This window comes from Lithobates pipiens, unplaced genomic scaffold (genome assembly GCF_037356315.1).
Source record: "Lithobates pipiens isolate NorthernLeopardFrog02 unplaced genomic scaffold, aLitPip1_a1.2 Scaffold_16, whole genome shotgun sequence".
Taxonomy (NCBI): domain Eukaryota; kingdom Metazoa; phylum Chordata; class Amphibia; order Anura; family Ranidae; genus Lithobates; species Lithobates pipiens.
Window position 1 is genome coordinate 553,325,739 of NW_027507748.1, and position 21,228 is coordinate 553,346,966.

The 21,228-nt window shown below is 41.1% G+C and overlaps 1 protein-coding gene across 1 annotated transcript in view; it reads right to left on the minus strand.

The window, feature by feature from the left end:
• Positions 1-2,604: 2,604 nt before the first annotated feature.
• The window catches only part of PTGES3 (prostaglandin E synthase 3), a 29,702-nt gene continuing 11,078 nt past the window's right edge, over positions 2,605-21,228 (minus strand). The window contains exons 2-8 of the mRNA XM_077483476.1: positions 18,099-18,212; positions 15,488-15,557; positions 9,162-9,260; positions 8,966-9,055; positions 8,802-8,864; positions 7,692-7,716; positions 2,605-4,058 (exon numbers count right to left, since the gene is read on the minus strand). Of these exons, the coding sequence (XP_077339602.1) occupies positions 4,039-4,058; positions 7,692-7,716; positions 8,802-8,864; positions 8,966-9,055; positions 9,162-9,260; positions 15,488-15,557; positions 18,099-18,212 (481 nt within the window). The 3' untranslated portion in view covers positions 2,605-4,038. The remainder of the gene's footprint in view (positions 4,059-7,691; positions 7,717-8,801; positions 8,865-8,965; positions 9,056-9,161; positions 9,261-15,487; positions 15,558-18,098; positions 18,213-21,228) is intronic.

Here is a 21,228-nt window from a genome sequence, read left to right on the forward strand (position 1 = left end):
AAATGACTGACCAGGGACCTGAGGGACCGCCTTTTGAACTGTGGCAATGTGTTTCCTGTGTCGATGGGAGGAGCTCCATCTCTCAAGGGCTGTCCTGGAAGAACACTTGGGAAAAATACCCGTAGGACCAAAAAGGTAATAAAACAGGTGGGTGGAGGACGGGACACTGCTGTAATGATGCTAGTGATAGTTTGCAGCAAGTCAGTATTTTTCCCCCTATAGCGCTACTCTAAAACAGTTATATGCCAGATCATCATGTTGTGAATTCATGAAGAAATACATTTAATATTCACTGGCAGAGATGAGAGATTTCAGTAAGCCTAAAATAAATAAAAAATAAATGGATGAACTATAATTTTGATATTATTGAACGGTTACCCTCTTGGAGACTTTTAAAGCAAAATACATGATCTTGCATGTTTTCCCAAATGTTCAGGGGATTAGTTATCTTTTAAAGTTTTACAAACCCTGTGCTGAAACAATGATAACTTGTCACCAAAACAAAAAGATGTTTACTTATTTTGTTGGTTAGATTGAGAAGACCAAACTTGCATAAGTAATGATCACACGGAAATAGCCCTTAACTAGAAAACCCCATTGTGAGCAAGTGAAGACTGTTTGGACAATATACAACCATGAAGACAAAATTCAATAGCTGACACCTTGTCCAACAAAACCTATTGTGTGAATTGTAGGGACTTGAAGGGCACAGCTCAGCTATCTAAACATTTATTGGACTGCTCAAAGTCCATCTCAAAACATGGTGTTAGAGGGATATGCAAGTCAGACATATTTTAAAAGTACTTCAAGTCATTCAAATGATATGTGTAGGTCACAAAAGAGATTATAATTTTAGTATCTAATGATCTAAAGAACTTTGTCATAAAGGAATTGTATATGAATGTATAATTATAAATAGAAGTGTTTTAGCAACGAATTAGCATTATGAAAAACATAATTGTGATTATAACTGTATAAGAATTTAACCTATGTTTAGATAAACAAATATTGATTGGATACCCGAATTATACATGTATCCATATAGATAATTGTATGCGATATTGATTGATCTATATCTAACCTGTGTCCATTCTAAATGGACTAAAGATTTGATATACATATAACCATTTTATACAATGGGGATTATTCAAAATTATGTTAAGCTTATTTTCTATTATATCGATTACCATGATTCCTGAACACTTGAGATATATTCGTTAGAACATATATAAAAAACGAACGCATATTATAGAAATAAAAATATTAACTTAAAGAGATAAAACACCAAACACATGTGAGACACCTGGTGGTTGAAGGTGCTATGACCTTAAAATCATTAGACTCCTGGGAAAGGTTGCCTGCCAAAGAGGAGGGAACACATACCTTCTGGGCAGAACTTAGTATAATTTTATGATTTTTGTTTAAGAGGATATTTAAGAAACAAGAAAGATGCCATAGGAGAGAGCTCAGGGACATACCCGGGGGGGGGGGGGGGGGGGACGGGAATGGGACACTGGAAGACTCCCAGACAAACTGACACTCATGCACCAATACACATTTTTACATTCATGAAGATCCCTGCTCCTTGGAACTCGGAGGTCACACAAAGTAATTCCTCTGTAAGAGAATCCATGTTGAATGCCACGGCAGCTATCTTAAAAATCCTGGTAACCAACAAGCCACACCAATAGCCATATTGGAATGGGTAAATATTTTGTTTATTATATCTTCTATGTTCTCTTAAATATTGATGTTTTGACTATTCTATTGAAAATCGTTCTCCCGAATCAATAACCGCCTTTTAGATTTTTCTCTAAATTTAATTTTTCAATATAAAATTTCTTTTTGCATAGATGCCAATTTTATTGACAAACAAATGTCTAATTTATTTCACATTGTTAACCACTTACCTGCAGTATAGTAATGGTTGGACGTGTGAAATACAGACGTTCTGTTTAATTGTCAATCATCAAAAGGTTATTGATTCTACCGAGAAGTGATAATGGCGATAAGTTAAGTACTATACGCCCATTTTGTTGGTGTCTCCATTAATTGTCAAGGTGTTCATGTGACGCAATCGATATTTTAATTTAATGCAAATATTTGTCTTTTGTCAACCAATAAATGTAACTATTTTTTATGATCACTTGTCTCTGTGAATAAGTTTCACATGTATAGACTGTCGTATAGATTGATTTTGTATCTTAAAAATATCTTCGTTAAAAAATACTTAAATACTGTGCGGGAAACTGTCCTTAAAAAGCACAACAATCAGTAGCACTGATCACTACTCTAGCCTTCACCAATGATATGAGCAGGTCTGTGCATCAGTGAGTGGATGATGAACTTATATTCTGTAACGTCACAGTTGATGACTAGGACGAGGCTTTACTATCAACTTGGGCAGAAGTTAGGGTTATGTAAAGCAAAAATTAATCAGCCTATGCCAAGCTAGTACTGTAGCTCCCAGGTCTCCTTTACTCGCTTTGGAATCTTTCATAATTCACAAAAAATAAAAGCCAAGGGCAGACTTAATATGATTTGACAAACTTCAGTTAACCTATATGTATAAACAAAATACACTTAAAAAAAATTAAATCATAATTATGTCTATTAATAGTTTATTAGAAATAACGCAAACAATTAAAAAAAATCCCCTTCAATACAACGTAGGCTTTTTCAGCTGATCAAAAAGAAAAAAAACAAAAAACAGAATAGTGAATAAACATTGTTACTCTTTCCTTTTTAATATATACTGTGACAGTGCAAATACAATTTGGTCTAAATGTACAGACTGATGAGAGAAACAATGTACAGTTGTCTACACTCTTCCAATGTAGAGATGGAAAGGGTCAGTTAAATTGTACAGGACTCACAGGTTGGGTGGTTTATTCATCACTAACCTTGGAGGAACAGAATTCAATTCAACCATAAGATTTTCTCGTACATATTTAGGGCATCTACTGTATTATGCCCATTGTCAAAGCAGCATATTAGGTATTCAATTGATGTAGTGCGGCGTGCTACAATGCTGGATATGGAAAGCTCCCAATACTGACTAACTTGCTTTCTGAAACAATTTAGATCCCTTTCACACTGGAGGTGTTTTTCAGTGCCTGTAAAGCATCTGAAAAAAGCCTCAGCTGCAATCCCAGTATGAAAGCCAGAGTGCTTTCAAACTGGTGCACTGCGTCAAAAAAAAAAATCCTGCCTTTTTTGCAGCATTGTTGAAGTGATGAATACACCACTCCTGCTAGCGGCTGAATGGCGCAGCTAAAACTATGGTAAAGAGCCGCAAAATAAAGCAGTGCTTTATCGCCAACGCCTGGGCACTTTCAGTGTTAAAGGGCTCTTCAATTAAATCAGAACGAGCCATTTTTTTATATAATCTGTTTTCTCATGAAAATTAAAGTACGCTATGCCATTGCTGAGCACGTCAAAAAGGCAATATTGATCCAAATAATGTGTTTTTGTAATAGAAAGCCTAAATGTTCTGGCACAATAGTATTTAGATTTACTAGTTCACTTTCTACCAGTTCGTCAAATCTGGTAAAGCTTCCATCACATCTAATCAAAAGCACAGCTTATTTTAAACCAACAATGACAAAATGGAAGGGAACTGGGATGCACCATGTTCCCAAAAGTTACAAGTTTCAGAATGGTCCTTGGTACCTAAAAGCATGTTTCAGTTTTTGTAATGTCATGTCGTAGAATATTCAAATTGCTGTGCAAAACAATTTCAATATTAAAAACCATTTCAAAAAAAGATGCTCAAGTCCTAGAACACTTACAAACACATGCACGGTGGTTAAGATGATTTTACATAGCAGCTCTGTAGCAGGAAAAGATTGAAGGATGTCCTGTACAATCATAATCTCTAACCCTGATAAGCGTCATTTGGTGATAGACAAACAAGGCTGACTGGAAGTACTCAGTAACTGTATTTACAACTTGGGTATCGGCAACTGTTGCAGAGTGTTTCGAAATATTCTTTCCTCCCATTCTCCCACCCCTTTCCCAAAAGCACAGGATGTCTCTTTATTCGAGGTCGGGCATTTCTATAAAGAAAAACGAAAAACATTAGACGAAAAACATTAGACAAAAAATACACACGATAGAGAATATATATATATATAAAAATCAAACGAATGCAAGACATAAAATGTGGTCACATTTTAGGTTAATGCAGGTAGAGTTCAAACTACACTGAGAAGGTTCTATACAGAAATAATTGACAGTCTTGTGAAAGTATGTAGACACCATATAAATTGGCTTATTTTTATCACTCAAACAGGGCCTACAGAAAAGGCAAAAACACAAGGAAAATGCACCTTTCAATCATTTACTCAGCCAAAATGTCAATAGTTTTAATTGTGTGATGTGGGGAAAAAAAAAAAAAAAGTATACTTTTGGCCTCAGAAGCCAGCATTGTCCCATTGAGCAAAAATGTTTTGTCTTTACATTGCACAAATTCCCCACCAGTCTGACATTGACTCTTTGCAAATCACCTTCGGCTACATGATTGTGGGTCTCCTCAGCATGAAAGATTTTAACCCCCAACCCTTAATTTTAATACAAATTATTGCTTATTTTTTGAGTCATTCCTTAGTGGAATTGCTAGTGCACATCAACCATTATTTCATTGATGGATCAATCTCCTACTGGACAGATGACCTCACATTCTGACCAAGTACACTTGGTATGACACAGAATTCATAAACAAGGACCATATCTGCCCAGGCTCTGAAGACACAAACTTAAACCACAATGCCTAGCTGTTGGTGCAAGGTTCATTTCCTGAAATGCTTTCTTTGGCTTGCACCAAACATGTCTAATTACTGTAGTCAGACAACTATCTCCGATTCATCGGTCTGTAGCACATTGTTCTGCTTAGTCCTCGCCTATATGTTCCATGGCAAAACTATATTCTTGCTCCAATCTTTGTGGACAGCAAAGGCTCTTTCTGGCACATCTCTTATGCAGTTTAAATTGGTGTGTTCTCTTTCCCGGATATACAGTGCTCATAGGTTTACATACCCTGGCAGAATATACGATTTCTTGGCCATTTTTCAGAGAATATGAACAAAAATATTTTTCACTCATGTTTAGCGTTTGGCTGAAGCCATTTATCTTCAACTGTGTTTACTCTTTAAAATCATGACAACAGATCTAGCCAAATGACCCTGAGCAAAAGTTTACATACCCCAGTTCTTAATAAAGTGTATTGCCCCCTTTAAAGAGGAAGTAAACCCTAATGGGTTTACTTCCTCTTTCATTCCCTGAAGGTAAAGCATAATGGACTACTATGCATCGCATAGTAGTCCATTATGTGTCACTTACCTGACACAGGAGCCAGCGATGTCACCGCTGTCCCCTGTAGTCCGGCGCATCCATCTTCTCGGTGGGTCTCGCTGCCCCGCCGCTGTCATTCGACAAAGCCACGACGACGTCACTCCCGCGCAATGCGCACGGGAGCCGCCACACACGGCATATCGCCGATGATGGGTGCCGCGCTCAGTGCGCCTGCGCTCCGCTGTCTACGGTGCATGCGCCGTAGACACCGGTGCCTGTCTTTCGGCAAATATCTCCTAAACCGTGTAGGTTTAGGAGATATTTCTTGGACCTACAGGTAAGCCTTAATCTAGGCTTACCTGTAGGTCAAAGTGTGTTGTAAGGGTTTACAACCACTTTAACATCAATGACAGCTTGAAGTCTTGTTGTATTTGTGAATGAGGCTCTTTATCTTCTCAGATGGTAAAGCTGCCCATTCCTCTTGGCAAAAAGCCTCCAGTTCCTGTAAATTCTTGGGCTGTCTTGCATGAACTGCACGTTTGAGATCTCTCAAGTGGCTCAATGATAGAGATGGCCACTCCAGAACCTTCACTTTATTCTGCTTTAACCAATGACAGGTCGACTTGGCCTTGTATTTTGGATTATTATGTTTGAATGTCCAAATACGTTCCATGCGTAGCTTCCAGGCTGATGAATGCAAATGTTCCACCAGTATTTTTTGATAACATACTGCATTCATCTTGCCATCAATTTTACAATTCCTGTCTTTGTAGTTCACACATCTCCCCCCCCCCCCCCCCCCCAAAAAAAAAAAAAAATAAAAAAAAAATAAAAAAAATCAGAGACCCACCTCTGTATTTCACAGTAGGAATGGCATACCTTTCATCATAGGCCTTGTTGATTCCTCTCCAAAAACATAGCATTTATGGTTGTGGCCAAAAAGTAAATTTTTGGTCTCATCAATCCAAATGACTTTGTGGCAGAAGGTTTGAGGCTTGTCTGTTTGCCGCATTATAAGTGGGATACTTTGTGACATTTGCGTAGTAGTAATGGCTTTCTTCTGGCGACTAGACCATGCAGCCCATCTTTCAAGTGCCTCCTTATTGTGCATCTTGAAAACAGCCACACCACATATTTTCTGAGAATCCTGTATTTCATCTGAAGTTATTTGTGGGTTTTTCTTTGCATCCCAATTTTCCTGGCAATTGTAGCTGAAATTTTAGTTGGTCTACCTGACCGTGGTTTGGTTTCAACAGAACCCCTTGTTTTCCACTTCTTGATTAGAATTTGAACACTGCTGATTGGCATTCTCAATTCCTTGGATATCTTTTTATACAGTTCAAAACCTGACAATTCGTTTGCTTTCCCCATGACTCAGAATCCAAAAGGTCAGTGCAGCAATGGATGAATGATGCAAGGGTCAGTCATGAGTCCAGAAACTCATTGACCTTTTATATACACACACCCCAATTACAAGTAGATCACAGGAGACAATGGTTACCTTTAATAGACATTCAAACCCCTTTGTGTTAACTTGTGTGCATGTTATCAGGCCAAAATCACCAGGGTATGTAAACTTTATCAGGGTCATTTGGGTAGTTTGTTTCCATTATGATTTAAAGAGTAAACAGTTGGTTGATAATAAATGTCTTCAGCCAAACACAAACCATGAGCGAAATAAACATTTTTGTGTTATTCATATTCTCTGAAAAATGGCCAAGAAATCAAATTGTGCCAGGGTATGTAAACTTATGAGCACAACTGTAGATGCATACATTTGACACCAACTGTCAACTGCAGTTCTTGGCAATGGAAACTTCTTTTAGTATCAGTTGGCACTTGGGCTGAATTTGCTGGCCTAGTAAGTCCAGGACAAATTTGCAGTCTTATGAACACAAAGTAGATTTCCTTACAGTGAAAGGATTTAAAATAATTTAGAGATCTTTACATCCATTGCCATGCTGACACTTACAACCTTCTGGAGGGGCTTAGAGACCACTTTTGAACTTGACATGAAACCCACAATTCCCACCTACATACTTCCTAAGGATATTCCAATCACTGGCACTTAATCTGAAACACTAGATTACAAACGTATGGATTTAAAGTGGCGGTATACTTTTTTCATGTGACAAAACTGCATTTTTGTTTAGATGAGATCAAACCATATCATTTGTTCAAGTAGATCAAGGTCATTAGGCACCGTCTGGAAAAAATATCTGTTTGCCTATGAACAATTTCCATAGGGTGTGCTTTTTCACAAGATTGTATATATTTTATAAGTAGCGTTACTAATATAAACAAATACTTGAAGAAAAGATTCTTTACTGGAGTATCTTACAAACAAATTACTGATGTTTGTAAATCATTCTGCTCATACGCAACATTCAATTACTTACTTTCATCATCGCTGTCTGGTGAATCCTAAGAATGAAAAAATAAGCCTTGTTAAATTTGCAAATCGTAGGAGGTCATATACGTCAGCACAATGGCACGGCTAGGCAAATGGGCGTGCCTGCTGTGTACTCTGTGACTGCGGACTATGTCCACCATGGGGCCAGCGATCGTGTCACGGAGTGGCAAAACAGGGAGATGTTTATGTAAACAAAGCATTTCCCTGTTCTGCCTAGCAACATGACAGATCTACTGTCCCCTGTCATCGGGAGCAATGATCTGTCATGTTCCTGTGAGGCAACACCCCCCCAGTTAGAATCACTCCCTAGGACGCAAGTTAACCCCTTGATCGCCCCCTAGTGTTTAACCCCTTCCCTGCCAGTGTCATTTACACAGTAATCAGTGCATTTTTATAGCCCTACTCGCTGTATAAATGACAATGGTCCCAAAAGTGTGTCAAGTGTCCAATGTGTCTATCAATGTTGCAGTCACAATAAAAAAATAAAAAGGAAAAAAGGAAAAAATATAAAAAGAAAAAATGCCATAAATTTCATTTTGTAGACAATATAACTTGTGTAAACCAATCAATATACGCTTATTGCTTTTTTATTTTCTGACTTTATTTATAGCGCAAAAAAATAAAAGCCACCTAGGTGATAAAATACCACAAGAAAGCTCTACATATGGCACAAACTTACGAGAGGCGGCAAAGTCTAGCAGAAGTGGGGAAGGGTACTTGTCAAACACAAGTTCCCCTTCCCCCCAAAAGGTGGGTGCCAAATGTGGCAACTCTGCTTTAAGTCTGGCTTGTGTACATTTTAATCTTTAGTGAAATATGCCCCCTCTAAAATGACTCCCCTGCTTTAACTACTTCAGCCCCGGAAGGATTTACCCCCTTAATGACCAGTCCATTTTTTTGAGCTCTATTGCAGGAAGTCTTGTACAGCGCATGTTATTTTGCGAAATAGAGACAACCTGCCACAGTACATGTACTGTGGCTGCTCAGCAAGTAGTTAATACCATACCATAGGTGACACTTTCACAATTTGGTCTGATGAAAATGTATCATACAACTTTCACAAAGCAATTTAAAAATAATTTTTTATAAAACGTACATCATCTGCACCATCTACTTCTGGTAAGTCTACATCTTCATCTCCTCCCATGTTGTTCATCATCTGTTGTCAAAAATATAAAATAAGAATGCAGGTAGCAAAACTTACATAATCATTTTCAGAATACAGAAAAAATACTCTCCAAAGCAAAATAGAATATTTACCTCTGAAAAGCGGTCAAAATTTGACAGATCTTCATCTGAGTCATCTTCCCAATCTTTCCAATTGTTAAAATCCACACAAAGCCAATTGAGCTTAAAGAAGTTAAATACTTTTAAAATTACAAATATTTAAACAAATCTTTCACATGCTTAGCAGGAGGCAGCTAGCAAAATATAGTAGATAGAGATAAGCATTTACCTTTGCTTTCTCCTTTGTCAACCTAGGCCACGACTGGCCAGATTCTCCTTTTCGTAAACAACACAGGACAGATCTGTCTGTTCTTTTATGTTTGGACTCCTATATAAAGAAAACAAAACAATTGTAAAGAACATCTACATAGTCAACGCGTATGATCAATTTGACAACCTTCGAAAATGCTAGCTTGCCTGGTTTACTGGTCTTTCATTATTGAACCAGAAAAGAGCTAGTGACCTTAAGCATGGAAGCTATGTGTGAGCATGATATTTATGAGAGATATACTGAAACGGGAGGACTCTGGTGAAGCTGTGCATAGTATCAATCAGTATCTAGGTTTTATTGGCAAAGCTTAATTGAACACGCTAAAGTTAGAAGCCGATTGGTTACTATGCGCTGCTGCACCAGATACTGCACTAGTTTTAGTAAATCTTCCCCTTAGGCATCTAGCCTTTTCAGTAGAGGTCAGTAGTGGCAGTCTGCATGCCTTTCCCCGAGCTAATTTTTATTTAAAAAGTCAAAATCACCATAATGACAAAACACATGGGCAGGTGCTTGCTAGGGTACCGGACGTGTGAGTTGTTAAGTATGCACATCATTTAAGTAAAAAGTTGCCCATGTTCGTTTTCTAATGGTTGGTGGAATGCAAACCACAAATTCTGGTCAGTATGAGCAGATTTCTAAACATCAATATGCAAAGATTTAACTTTATATATGAAAATTCATATATCTGAACTAGTGACTTAACTGCAGTTCACTGGGATTATGCCCCGAGGTCTTCGCAGATGAAAGCCTTGAGTACCAAATACGATGCACAGGTCCCTATAACTCAACCTCAGTGGGGCTCCTATTCTGTTGGGGTTCTCAATTTATGGATGGTGGTATATGGCCTCATTCACACAAGATTTATCCTTACAGCTACTTCAAGACTGGCATATTTCTGCAGCTGGATACATAGTTGTGGCCACTCAGCCTGTATAACGCAATGACAGTAGCCGTTAGATAATTGCTCCATGAGTGGTTATACTCAGGTTAGGAACAGATGGCCCCTGGACACAAGCAGCTTGTATCCAGGGGTGATTATCCTGTCATAATTGCACGTCGTCGCTTTGAATCGAGGAATACAATGGATTCTTGCGGCAGCAAGTTAAATCCTACATGGATGAGGCCTATGGCTCGATCAATGTCTTCCTAAACTCGTGCAAGTAGTGTGAAATCTTTTTCTTGTTAACGGGGGTCCCTCAGGGTCATTACTAAACAATGTCAAAAAGTTGTCCTTTCCTTGCAGTCAGGTTTGAAGAAGTGCTTTTGCAGAGTCTAGGACTTTCAGATGAAGTTGTTTGACCTCTTGCTTCTGTCATCTTAATGCTACCACTGGGTCAGGTTATAGCGCCATAGCAAAGATCAATTACTTAGAAGGCAATTGACTAGTTCCCTGTCATTTTTAATGTGTTCTGCTGCTATCTCCAGGTAAATTTTTCAACTTCTAACCGATTCAGAACAGTAAAATGCTTAGAACAGCCCCCCCCCCCATCTTGTATTTGTGTGTTGGGGCCACTTTTATATCTCCTATGAATTCTTTTGCTGTTCTGTAGAAAATTAAGGGCTCATGCACACGTTTTCACAGCTACTGTTAGGGATGTCTGACTTTATTTTAACTGCCTCTAAATACCCCTCCATTTTAGCCTATGTGTCCATGCACACAAACTGTCAGGCATTTGGAGGCATAAGAGATTAGGGGTAGTAGAGGGGGAAAAAAAATAAAAAATAAAAAACCACAACCAAAAACGGTATAACAAGCTGTTAGCCGCAATTGGCGTTTTTACATTATAGTGAGTGTTTACTAAAAAAAATAAATAAAAAAAAAAGCCCATAAATGTTATTTAAAAACGTTGCCAATAGCGTGTTTTTAACATTGCTTTTTCCTGGCAGCAGCGCTGCGCCCCCCCAATTCTCTTTGTTTTTTCCAAAGAGGTAATAGAGTCACAAAAACAGAGCCTTTGGGCATTCCCCAGTTCAAAAACAAAAGTACGCAAAAAAAAAAAAAAAAAAAAATATATATAAAATCGGTATTTAACAGGTTATCTACCTCAAACAGTGACAAAAAACACCACTGCTCAGTCACTCCATTTGGAAAAGTTATGGAAGGAGAACTTGCTACTCTTCAATAGGGGTGAGGTTTCCCAAAAGGGAACTTTGGTACTAGGCCTAGAATACTAGCGGATTCAAATATAGGGGTATCATGAGGGTCTTAACATGGAGGGAGTAGTTACTGTGCATCAGATTTACCTTCTATTCTCGAACAGCATAAGGGGAGAGAAGTCAAACCATATTTTTCACAATCAAATTTTGCAATACAACCACGGGAGCGATATGTGGCTTTATATAATGGAATTGCAGCGTTGACCAGGTCTTTCCAAAAGTTCAGAGAGGGCGAGTTTGTTTCCAAGTTAGCAATATTGCTTTACAGGCATAAGAGCAAAAGTCCTATGAGGGTCTTGGTTGCTGTGCGCCAAAGTGCCCATCAAGCAAACTGGTATAGTTTGCGGGATTGTTAAAAGCGAGGCTATAAACTGCGTTACCTCCGCCCAGAAAGTGTGCACTCAAGACGACAGCATGACAGAAACCTGCCTCTAGATTACCACTTTCCCAACAGCTAAGATAGGCCCCAGGATAAAATGTATTCAACCTTTGTGGCGTTAAATACACCTCGCGTAGAATCTGAAATTGAATTAAGCGGTCCTTTACAGCCACTAATTCAAGAAAAGGGTATTACCACATATCCTCCCAATACTCTCTATCTAGCTCAAGAAAGTCCACCCTCCATTTAGCTTGGAGAATTTAAAGACCAAAATGCATTGATGGTAGTAGTGCCTTATATATGGTGGACAGGGGTTTTACCAGCTCGTCATTCTGGAGTAGGGATTTGAGTGGAGTAAACGAGTAATAACGCTTAAGACCCAAATTGGGAAGAGGAGTGTCTGAGCTGAAGATATCTCAAGAAATAATAATTGGGTAAGTCAAAGTTCTGTTTGAGAGTATTCAAAGAGAAGGCTAGCCCTGTCATCACATATATGGTCGAGTACCTGAATGCCCCCCTTGTTGCCCATATGCTTGGTTCAGTGATAGTATGGAATTCCACGAGGAGTGGGTTGAGTCAGAGAGGGGTTATTTAGTTTCGCTTTATGAAATCAGTAATAAAGGAGTGTCAATCACAAATATGTAAACAGTGCGAGAGTCACAGGTGCCTGGAGACCTCTGTATAGTGCATTTCTCAATGATTCAAGGACCCCAGCGATGCAGCAGCCAGTACTATTGAGGAGTTTGTAACAAAGAGCAACCAATTATGCGCGTGGGCAAGTAGGGCTGTGAAGAAATGATTTTTGGAGGTCTGGATAAGCCAGATCCCCTTCTGTTCAGGGTCTATGGAGAATTGATATGCTAAACTTGGGGGTTTTAGAGTTCCATAGGAATGAAGAGATAATAGCATCTAATTGTGTATAAAATGTTTTGGGTATCCATATTGGAGTGTGTCTTATGACATATAGAAAAATAGGAAGGCACTTCATTTTAAAATAGGTTTATTCTGTCTATAAGAGATAGAGGCAGATTATCCCAAGCTCTTAGTTTGGATTTAAGGGTTGATAATAGGGGAGTGAGGTTCAGGTCAATAAAGTCCATCACATTGGGGGGTGATGTTGATCCCCAGGTAACGGATTGACGAGGCCCAGGACAAGGGTAGTGAGGGGTCTGCCGCCTGGCCAGCCGCTGGGTTGATAGGAAAAATCCCAACTATTAACCAATTTACTTTCACTCCAGAAAGAGCTGTGTAAGGGCAATGATGGAGCCCACTCGTATGCCTACCACAGCCTTAAAATGATGGATGGCAGAGGCTCCATCCCCAGGGGAAACAAAGGGGAAGTGGGCATCCCTGCCTAGTTCCCCCGTTATATCTGGAACTGTTCTGAGAGCATGCCTCTGAGTTCAATTTGTGCTGTTGGGGATTTATACAAAATGGTGATCCACTTGCAAAAGGTGGGGCTGATTCCAAAGGCTTGTAGTACTATAAGCATGTAAACCCAAACAATGTCAAAAGCCTTCTCCACATCTAAGGCCACCAACACCCTAGTCTGGGAGGAAGTCGAGGGAAGTTGCAAATGTGAGATTCATTCTCCAGACATTGTAAAGAGCTTGCAGTCTGGGGGCCAACTTCTTTGCTTACATCTTATACCAGCCCCCTGGTAGACCATCTGGGCCTGGCATCTTAGCAGGAGGAAGTGATGAAATAGCGTTCTATCTATAAATGGAGATCTGGGCATCCAGAGCCTCCCTCCACATCCTCCTACGCCAGAGAGGGAAAGAAGAGATTACAAATTTCCTCTGCCACGAGTTCAGTAGAGACAGGCAGAGATTGGCTATACAGGTCCTTGAAGTTCCTAAATTCCTGAAGTATAGCTTTTGTGCCCACAATTCTCTCCCTGTCAGGTGTATGAAGTTCAGATACCACCGTTTGGTAGCCAACAACCTGCCGTTCTTGTCCCGATTAAAAAATTCTACCAGCTAATAAATTTACATCATTGTGCGTTAAAGTGGTGTAATGAAGGTTTACCTCTCTTCTAACCTGTGCCAATAACAGATAGGCCTCTGGTGAGGGGTTTCGTGCAAAGTAGTCGGCTGCTTCAGATGCACAATTTTCAAGTTGTGAAGTCAAGGATTTATAGTCAGCCCTTGCTTTAAAAGCATCCCATAAAGTTTCGACAGAAGCCGTATCATCATTGGCAGGACAGTAAGAGTCTAATAGTGGAATAACAGTTTCTGAAACTCATTTTGTATTCACCGTAGTCAATCTATACTTACCTACTCTGTGCAAGGGCTTTACACAGAGTGGCCCCGATCCTCCTCTTCTGGTGTCCCCCAGCAGCACTCCTGGTTCCTCTGCACCAAGTGTCCCCTTTCATCCGTTGACAGAGAGCAGGAGTCGCGAACCCCCCCCCCCCCCATCATTGGATTTGATTGACAGCAATGGAAGCAAATGGCTGCGCTAACAATCTATCCAACGAGTACCCGAGACAGCAGCTGGAGCTGCTGTGCTAGTCTCCGCAGGAACACTAAGTTTCAGCTAAGTAAAAGGGGAGGGGTCTAGTGAGAAGGTTTTTCACCTTAATGCCTAGAATACATTAAGGTGAAAAACTGAGGGTTTACAACCTTTAAAAAATATACACAAAAGCAATAGGAAAAAAAAAAAAAACACACTATGAAAATGCATAGTACAATTAAGTACAATTATGATATCTAGTAGTTAAAAAAAAAAAAAAAAAAAATGTACCTCTTGTATGCATCTGGACACTCATCCAAGCCACCATTTCACAATATCTCAACAAGGAATCTTCTAGTACTTATACCTCAACGTACATTGCAATCAGCAATAGAACCCTGCAACATGCTTAAAGTTTCTTTGACAGCAGGAAACTGAAAAACGCAGCAAAATCATGTCATGATTTTACACCCGGCGGTCAAAACATACCTATCCTGAAAGATTCTTCCGCACATCTTATAATGCAAAAAAACAAAGACACACTCACACAAAAGGCACCAAGACTATTTACTATAAGGCTCATAAGGCTACTATAAGGCCCAACATCGGCACATGCGAACGGAAGCAACAGCTTGTTCACGCGCGGGAGTGACGTCATCGCGGCTCTGGCCAATCACAGCGCCGGAGCCCGCAAGAACTGGATGCAACTCCAGGAGACACGTCGCAGGCCAAAGCGGCATGCCAGGACCGCTGCAGGGGCTTCGATCTAAGGCAAGTATATCGTAACGAGCTAGTAAGCTATGCATACTAGCTCATTATGCCTTTGTCTTGCATGTTTTTTTCCCTCCCCATGGGTTTAGAACCACTTCACGTTACAGTAAATGATTCACATGCAGTGAATGTCTGGAAGTATTTTTTTACTGCTTTAACAATTTGCCCAAGTGTGTCAGATCATGCCAGGTCTTTCCCACTGCCTTACATTACTATTGGCCATTCCTATGACAGGCTGCCTCACAGACCAAGAGGAAGATGCAGAAGGCAGGAAGGGGTGGGCAGGCTTTAGCAAGAAGTGCAGAGCTTTGCCTGTCAACCTATGGCCTGCCATTCATAAAAAGCAGATGTAATAAAGACGTTGCAGGTATAAGCAAAGATGCCCGCACTTAATACTTGACAGGTCAGCAGCATTTTGTTTGCTTAAAGTGATTGTCTCTAAACAAAGTCAAGTAACATTTAACATAAAATTATACTAATACCATTACAGTTAATCAACTGGAAAAGGAATCAATTTACTTACATTTGGGTCAATAGACTGATAAAGTTCAACCTCATTTAAATGTTTAACATTATCAGCTCCTCCCAGACAGCTGCAAAATAAAAATAAAAGTTCAGAGGTTTACAATGTGTTGTCCATTAACATAGAATAAAACCATATAGAAGGCAATGTTAGTTGTAAATTTAGATAAAGAGACAAACAAACACAAAACCATTCTTAAAATCTTAGAATTAAAAGGGATTGTAAAAGATCACCCTGTAAAACAACCCAGTTTAAAATAGAAATAAAAAAAAAAAGGCAAAAAACGTAGATAAAAAGTCGTTTTCTTCTCCCCTTTAGGCCCCTTTCACGCTTGTGCGACCCGAAAGTCATGCGACTGCCATGACTTGAAGCAATGCCTGTGCGAGCGCGCGTGGGGGCGCGGGCGAGAGTGTGGGCGCAGGCGAGCGCGCGTGAGCGAGTGCGGGGGCGGGCGAGTGCGTAAGGGCGAGAGTGTGGGGGCGGGCGAGTGCGTGAGGGCGAGAGTGTGGGGGCGGGCGAGTGCGTGAGGGCGAGAGTGTGAGGGGGGCGGGCGAGTGCGTGAGGGCGAGAGTGTGAGGGGGGCGGGCGAGAGTGTGCGCGGTCAGCACAAGTATGATCATTGGAGGAGAGCAGGTAGAGTTCACAGCAGCTAGAAAACTGATCACACTGTGCTCTCATGTCTAGTGTGGTCAGATTTTCCCATATAAAAAATAAATAAAAAAAATACAGGCAGGTGGAACACCAGAGATTTCACAAAAAGGAAGCACTACAAAGAACAGGACACTTTTAGAGTAAATGCATGGTACAGCAGGCACACATTAGAAATAGAATGGCTCCTGTACATACATGGTGGCAGAATGGCTCTCCTGAGTGAATCGCTCAGGACAGTGGCTCCTTTAAGAGCCATAGCAGGCCCACTGCATGGCGGGGGGCCCGATGCACGTGTCTGGCGGGCGTCAAGTGTCCGATCATTCCACCGCAATGCCGCAGTTCCGATACAAATCACTCATCACAAACTAGTGATTGTCCAGGTGTGGCCACAATATTTCCTCATCTTCCCTACCGAGGAAGGGCAACTTTTAAAGATGATGCGGCCCAGGGTTCTCCCCAATGGCGACAAGGTGCTGTGCCGCAAGGGACCTCTCTGAGACGGCCGGACGGGGCCCTATCTCGGAGGAGGACTCAGACGTTAATATACCGCTGGGTAGCCAGCTGGATGGGAGAGCCGATGTCGTAGCTGTAGGTTACTCACAATGATAATGCTATCGCATACTATTTTTCCAATTGATCTGTTTACTGTAATATGTGTATTACTCGGTACCAAGGGAAGAGGAGTAACATGTTTTAATCAGTATGTTTCTGTATTGCCTGCAATCCATAAATAAAGATTAAAAAAAAAAAAAAAAAATCACTCATCACCTCCATTACTATATAAAAAAAATAAGCCATAATCTTTCCACTATTTTGTAGACCAGGGATATGCAATTAGCGGACCTCCAGCTGTTGCAAAACTACAAGTCCCATCATGCCTCTGGGTGATGTTTGTGGCTGTCAGAGTCTCGCTATGCCTCATGGAACTTGTAGTTCTGCAACAGCTGGAGGTCCGCTAATTGCATATCCCTGTTGTAGACGTTCTAACTTTTGCACAATATTGATCTGTGTTCTTTCTGAAGGAAAGGCGTTTTGAGAAAAAACACTGATCAATATTGTTTGCTAAAGTGAAGCATGCTTTGAGGATTCACGGACTTTTGCAACATTGTATAAACACTGTATATGTTTTTGCAATACTCCTTGAGGAGTGTTTGAATGTATAGTGTAAACTATCACTTATTCACTGGGTTATTTAATATTGTTTAATGTTTATTCATCATTTTTTTCACGGAAATTTTGATCTATATTTGATGCATTTTGTATCATAGGATTTAGTGGTGCAATATACACTTGATTTTAGCGCCACGTGTTTCAATTATTTACAATAGGAACATTACACAGAATATACATTTATTGCAATTCTTTTACCAAAAATATGTAGAATACTACATATTGGCCTAAACTGATAAAATGTGTGTTTTTTTTTTTTAAATTTGGATATTATAGCAAAAAGAGTAAAAAAAATAGCTTTTTTTTCAAAATACACACTCTTGTTTATAGCACAAAAATAAAAGCCACCAAAAGAAATCTCTACTCGTGGGGGGGTGGACACTGCCCTGAGTCACCGACTATTTGGTAATTAGCTCACCGTTTATGTAGATTACTGCTTGTTGGCTGTTCAGTAGATGTACTGTTAGACCGACTGATATTATCGTTTGACATTTGCATTGTTTAGGACATGATCAAGCTCCGATTGGATTGTGTGTGGTATATACAGGGTGCAAGTTTACAATAAAGTCAGTTCCAGTTTGCACCAAAGCTAGTGCCATCTAGTTCTTAGGTGCAATCCTCAGCTACAATACCTGGTTCCAGAGTGGAGGAAGCTGCATCTTGGCAGCAGTACACATGCGGGGTTGCCAGGCGGTCCATCACATGCACCATTTAAAAAGTGCCTGGGACTCAAGTGGTTAACACTCAAAAGGGACAAGTGTAAAAAGCCTATATTTTGCAGAATATTTACCTGAAGGTTAATTTATTTTTCTCAAAGTCCAATTTTACTTCTTTGCTGTCCTCAACACAGAACTCCACAAAAACATAATCCCTCCTATCGTACCACTTTGCGGATGCTGGTTGCCTGTAGCAAGAAAAATAAATAATTCACACAAATTTTGACAATACAATACAGCTTCATTACATATTATGAATACAACTACCATTCATTCACATTAATTTTAGTTTAGTACATTTGGGAACACACTGAAAGCTGACAATTTTTTAATCAGATGTCAGTGCAGTTAGTAAAACCATGCGACTCCTAGGATGAAAAAAAAAATTAAAATAAAAAAACCCGTAGTGATCCCTTTTCTACATATAATGCAACATGATCTCCCCCAGATCATGTTAATAGTACAGGGTTCGATAGCTGTTGACTAAAGGACCTACGTTTTAAACCAAGTTACAAAAAATATATAAATAATATCACCTTGCATGCCTAAAGTCTTACTACATTTTGAAAAATTAAGCCATATTCATATGAGACAACTAAAGCTGGTCATAGGCGGTTCGAATCTCGAATTCCTGTTGAACCAGCCAAGATTCGAACCACGTATGGGCAGGCTCAATATACCCAAAGTTGATCACCCTGGGTACATCCAGCCTAGCAGATTTTACATGCTATTATTGCTAGCGGCTGTACACAATGGCTTTGCGGGAGGGGATTCACCCATGAACACTGACTGTGCTATTCTCTTTTCTGCAACATGTTTCAAAGAAAGAAAAATTGCTCCATCCATGGCCGGCCTAAGGCCTTGTTCATACCGTGTGCAAAGATTAGTTTTTCTCAAAATGACAAACATGAGCGTATTACATCAGTAAAAGAAACAATGCTATCCATAAGCTTTGATGAAATCTCAGCCAAAGGCATCTTCCAGATTCAATTCTACAGAAGAATGGAATTGGGGGGGGGGGGGGGGGGGGGGGGGAATCAGTTTACCGCCGCCTCAAGCAGCAGCAGAAAGAGAAAAGTCAGACCACCTCAGTAGGGAAGACTGAAGGGCATGGTTTGAGAACCCCGCGACATATGGTCTCAAAGAGAACCAAGATCTCGTCCATATAATTATAGGAAGAGGAAGGGTGTGTGGCTAAAAGGCCCAGAGGAAAGCAGGGAATCAGACAGGTACTAGGGCCCTTCTGAGACTTACCACCCCAGAGCATCGAGCCAAGTCTGACCCTTTGTCCCTGCACTTGTGATCTGTCATGCGCAATGCAAAACGTCCCAAGTGAAGGTATGGATGCCAGACACCATAAGCTGCTACACAATAGTTACACAATACACAGAACTTTAATCCTGCCTTGGGGGGGGCGGGCCCCGTGCTATCAACCCTCCTCCTGCTGCTAGCAGCTTCAGTACTTCAACAAGCAGTATAACATAGAAAAAAAGGAGGGGTGGGTGCTGTATCGGTCGGTGAATTACAGAGAAAAGGATTTTCCGGCGAGTACAAAAATCCTATTTTCTCTTATATCTTATATTCACTGACCGACACAGCTCCTCTCTAACTACATGGGACGTCCCCAAGCAGTGTCAAACGAGGGGTGGGAAAAAAACAGCATTAAAAAACTTCATCCACCATGGCAAGTGGGAAGTAGTGAAACTAAACCCACAAAAAAACAGCAATATGTGGAAATTCCACCACAACAACAGGCATCCTCAACAGGAGTGATCCCCCAGACCGCAGCATTGTGGAAGTAATGCAACAGTGCATTAACAAAACAGAACTGTGTTTTTATCGAAAAAACTCAATCGCAACTACACAACCGCCTGCAAACCTTTGCGGCCAAAACCAGCATCAGCTGATGCACTGATGTCTACCTTGTAAAACTTGGTAAACGTATGGACAGACGACCAGGTCGCTGCCTTACACACCTGAGCGACAGATGCTTGGTTTCGGAAAGCCCAAGACGTTCCGATTGCTCTTGTATAGTGGGCTGTGACTGGAATGGGGGGCACCTGCCCCTTCAAGGCGTAGGCTTGGACTACAATCTCTCTGATACACCTGGAGATGGTGGCAGACGAGACCGCCATGCCCTTCTTAGGACCAGCCACCGAAACAAAAGCGAGTCTGACTTCCGAAAGGAAGCTGTGGCAGACAAGTACACCTTCAGAACCCTAACCACAACTAGAGCGTGAAGGGTACACCTCTTTGGGGTGCTTCGGCTTAGGACCCAATGATGGCAATACAATGTCCTCATTGATATGAAAGGCCAAGACCACCTTCGGTAGAAAAGAAGGTTGCGGACGCAACACCACCTTATCCCTGTGGATGACCAGATAAGGCGACTTGCAGGACAAGGCCGCCAGTTCCGAAACCCTCCTGGCCAATGTGATGGCCACTAAAAAGACCACCTTCTGTGAAAGGGTCAGAGGTATCTCCCTGATATTCTCAAACGGCAGCTTCTGAAGCGCCAACACCAGGTTCAAATCCCACGGAGGCAACGGAGGATGCACCGGAGGGACTACATGGCGCACCCCCTGAAAAAAGGTACTCACCAATGAGTGAGGCTAGGGGTTGCTGAAAAAAAAAAAAAAAGCCAGCCAAAGCTGAAGTTTGCCCCTTGATGGTGCTCAACTCCAACCTCTGGTCTACCCCTTGCTGAAGAAACAGCAGGATCCTGGATATAGAGAAGGAGCGTGGATGCCTTTCTCCTCACACATGGAGATATAGGCCTTCCAAGTACAATGGTATATCTTCCTGGAAGAAGATTTCTGCGCTCTCAGCATAGTCTGAATCACCAAGTCGGACAGACCCCGGTTCCTCAATACCAGGCTTTCAACAGCCAGGCCTTTAAGGCCAGTGATGGTAAAGAAGGGTGAAAGATTGGACCTTGAGATAGGAGGTCCTCTCGCAACGTCAGAGGCCAGGGAGCATCTGCCACCAGGCGCACCAGGTCTGCGCACCAGGCCCGCCGAGGCCAATCTGGGGCAATCAGGATTACTGGAATCCCCTTAGCTTCCACTCTGCGAAGCAGACGTGGCAACAGTTTCTGTGGAGGAAAGGCGTAGATCAGCTGGCACTGATCCCACGGAGCCACCAGCGCGTCTGACGGGTCTGCCCACGGATCTCTTGTCCTGGACACGAATCTCGGGACCTTCC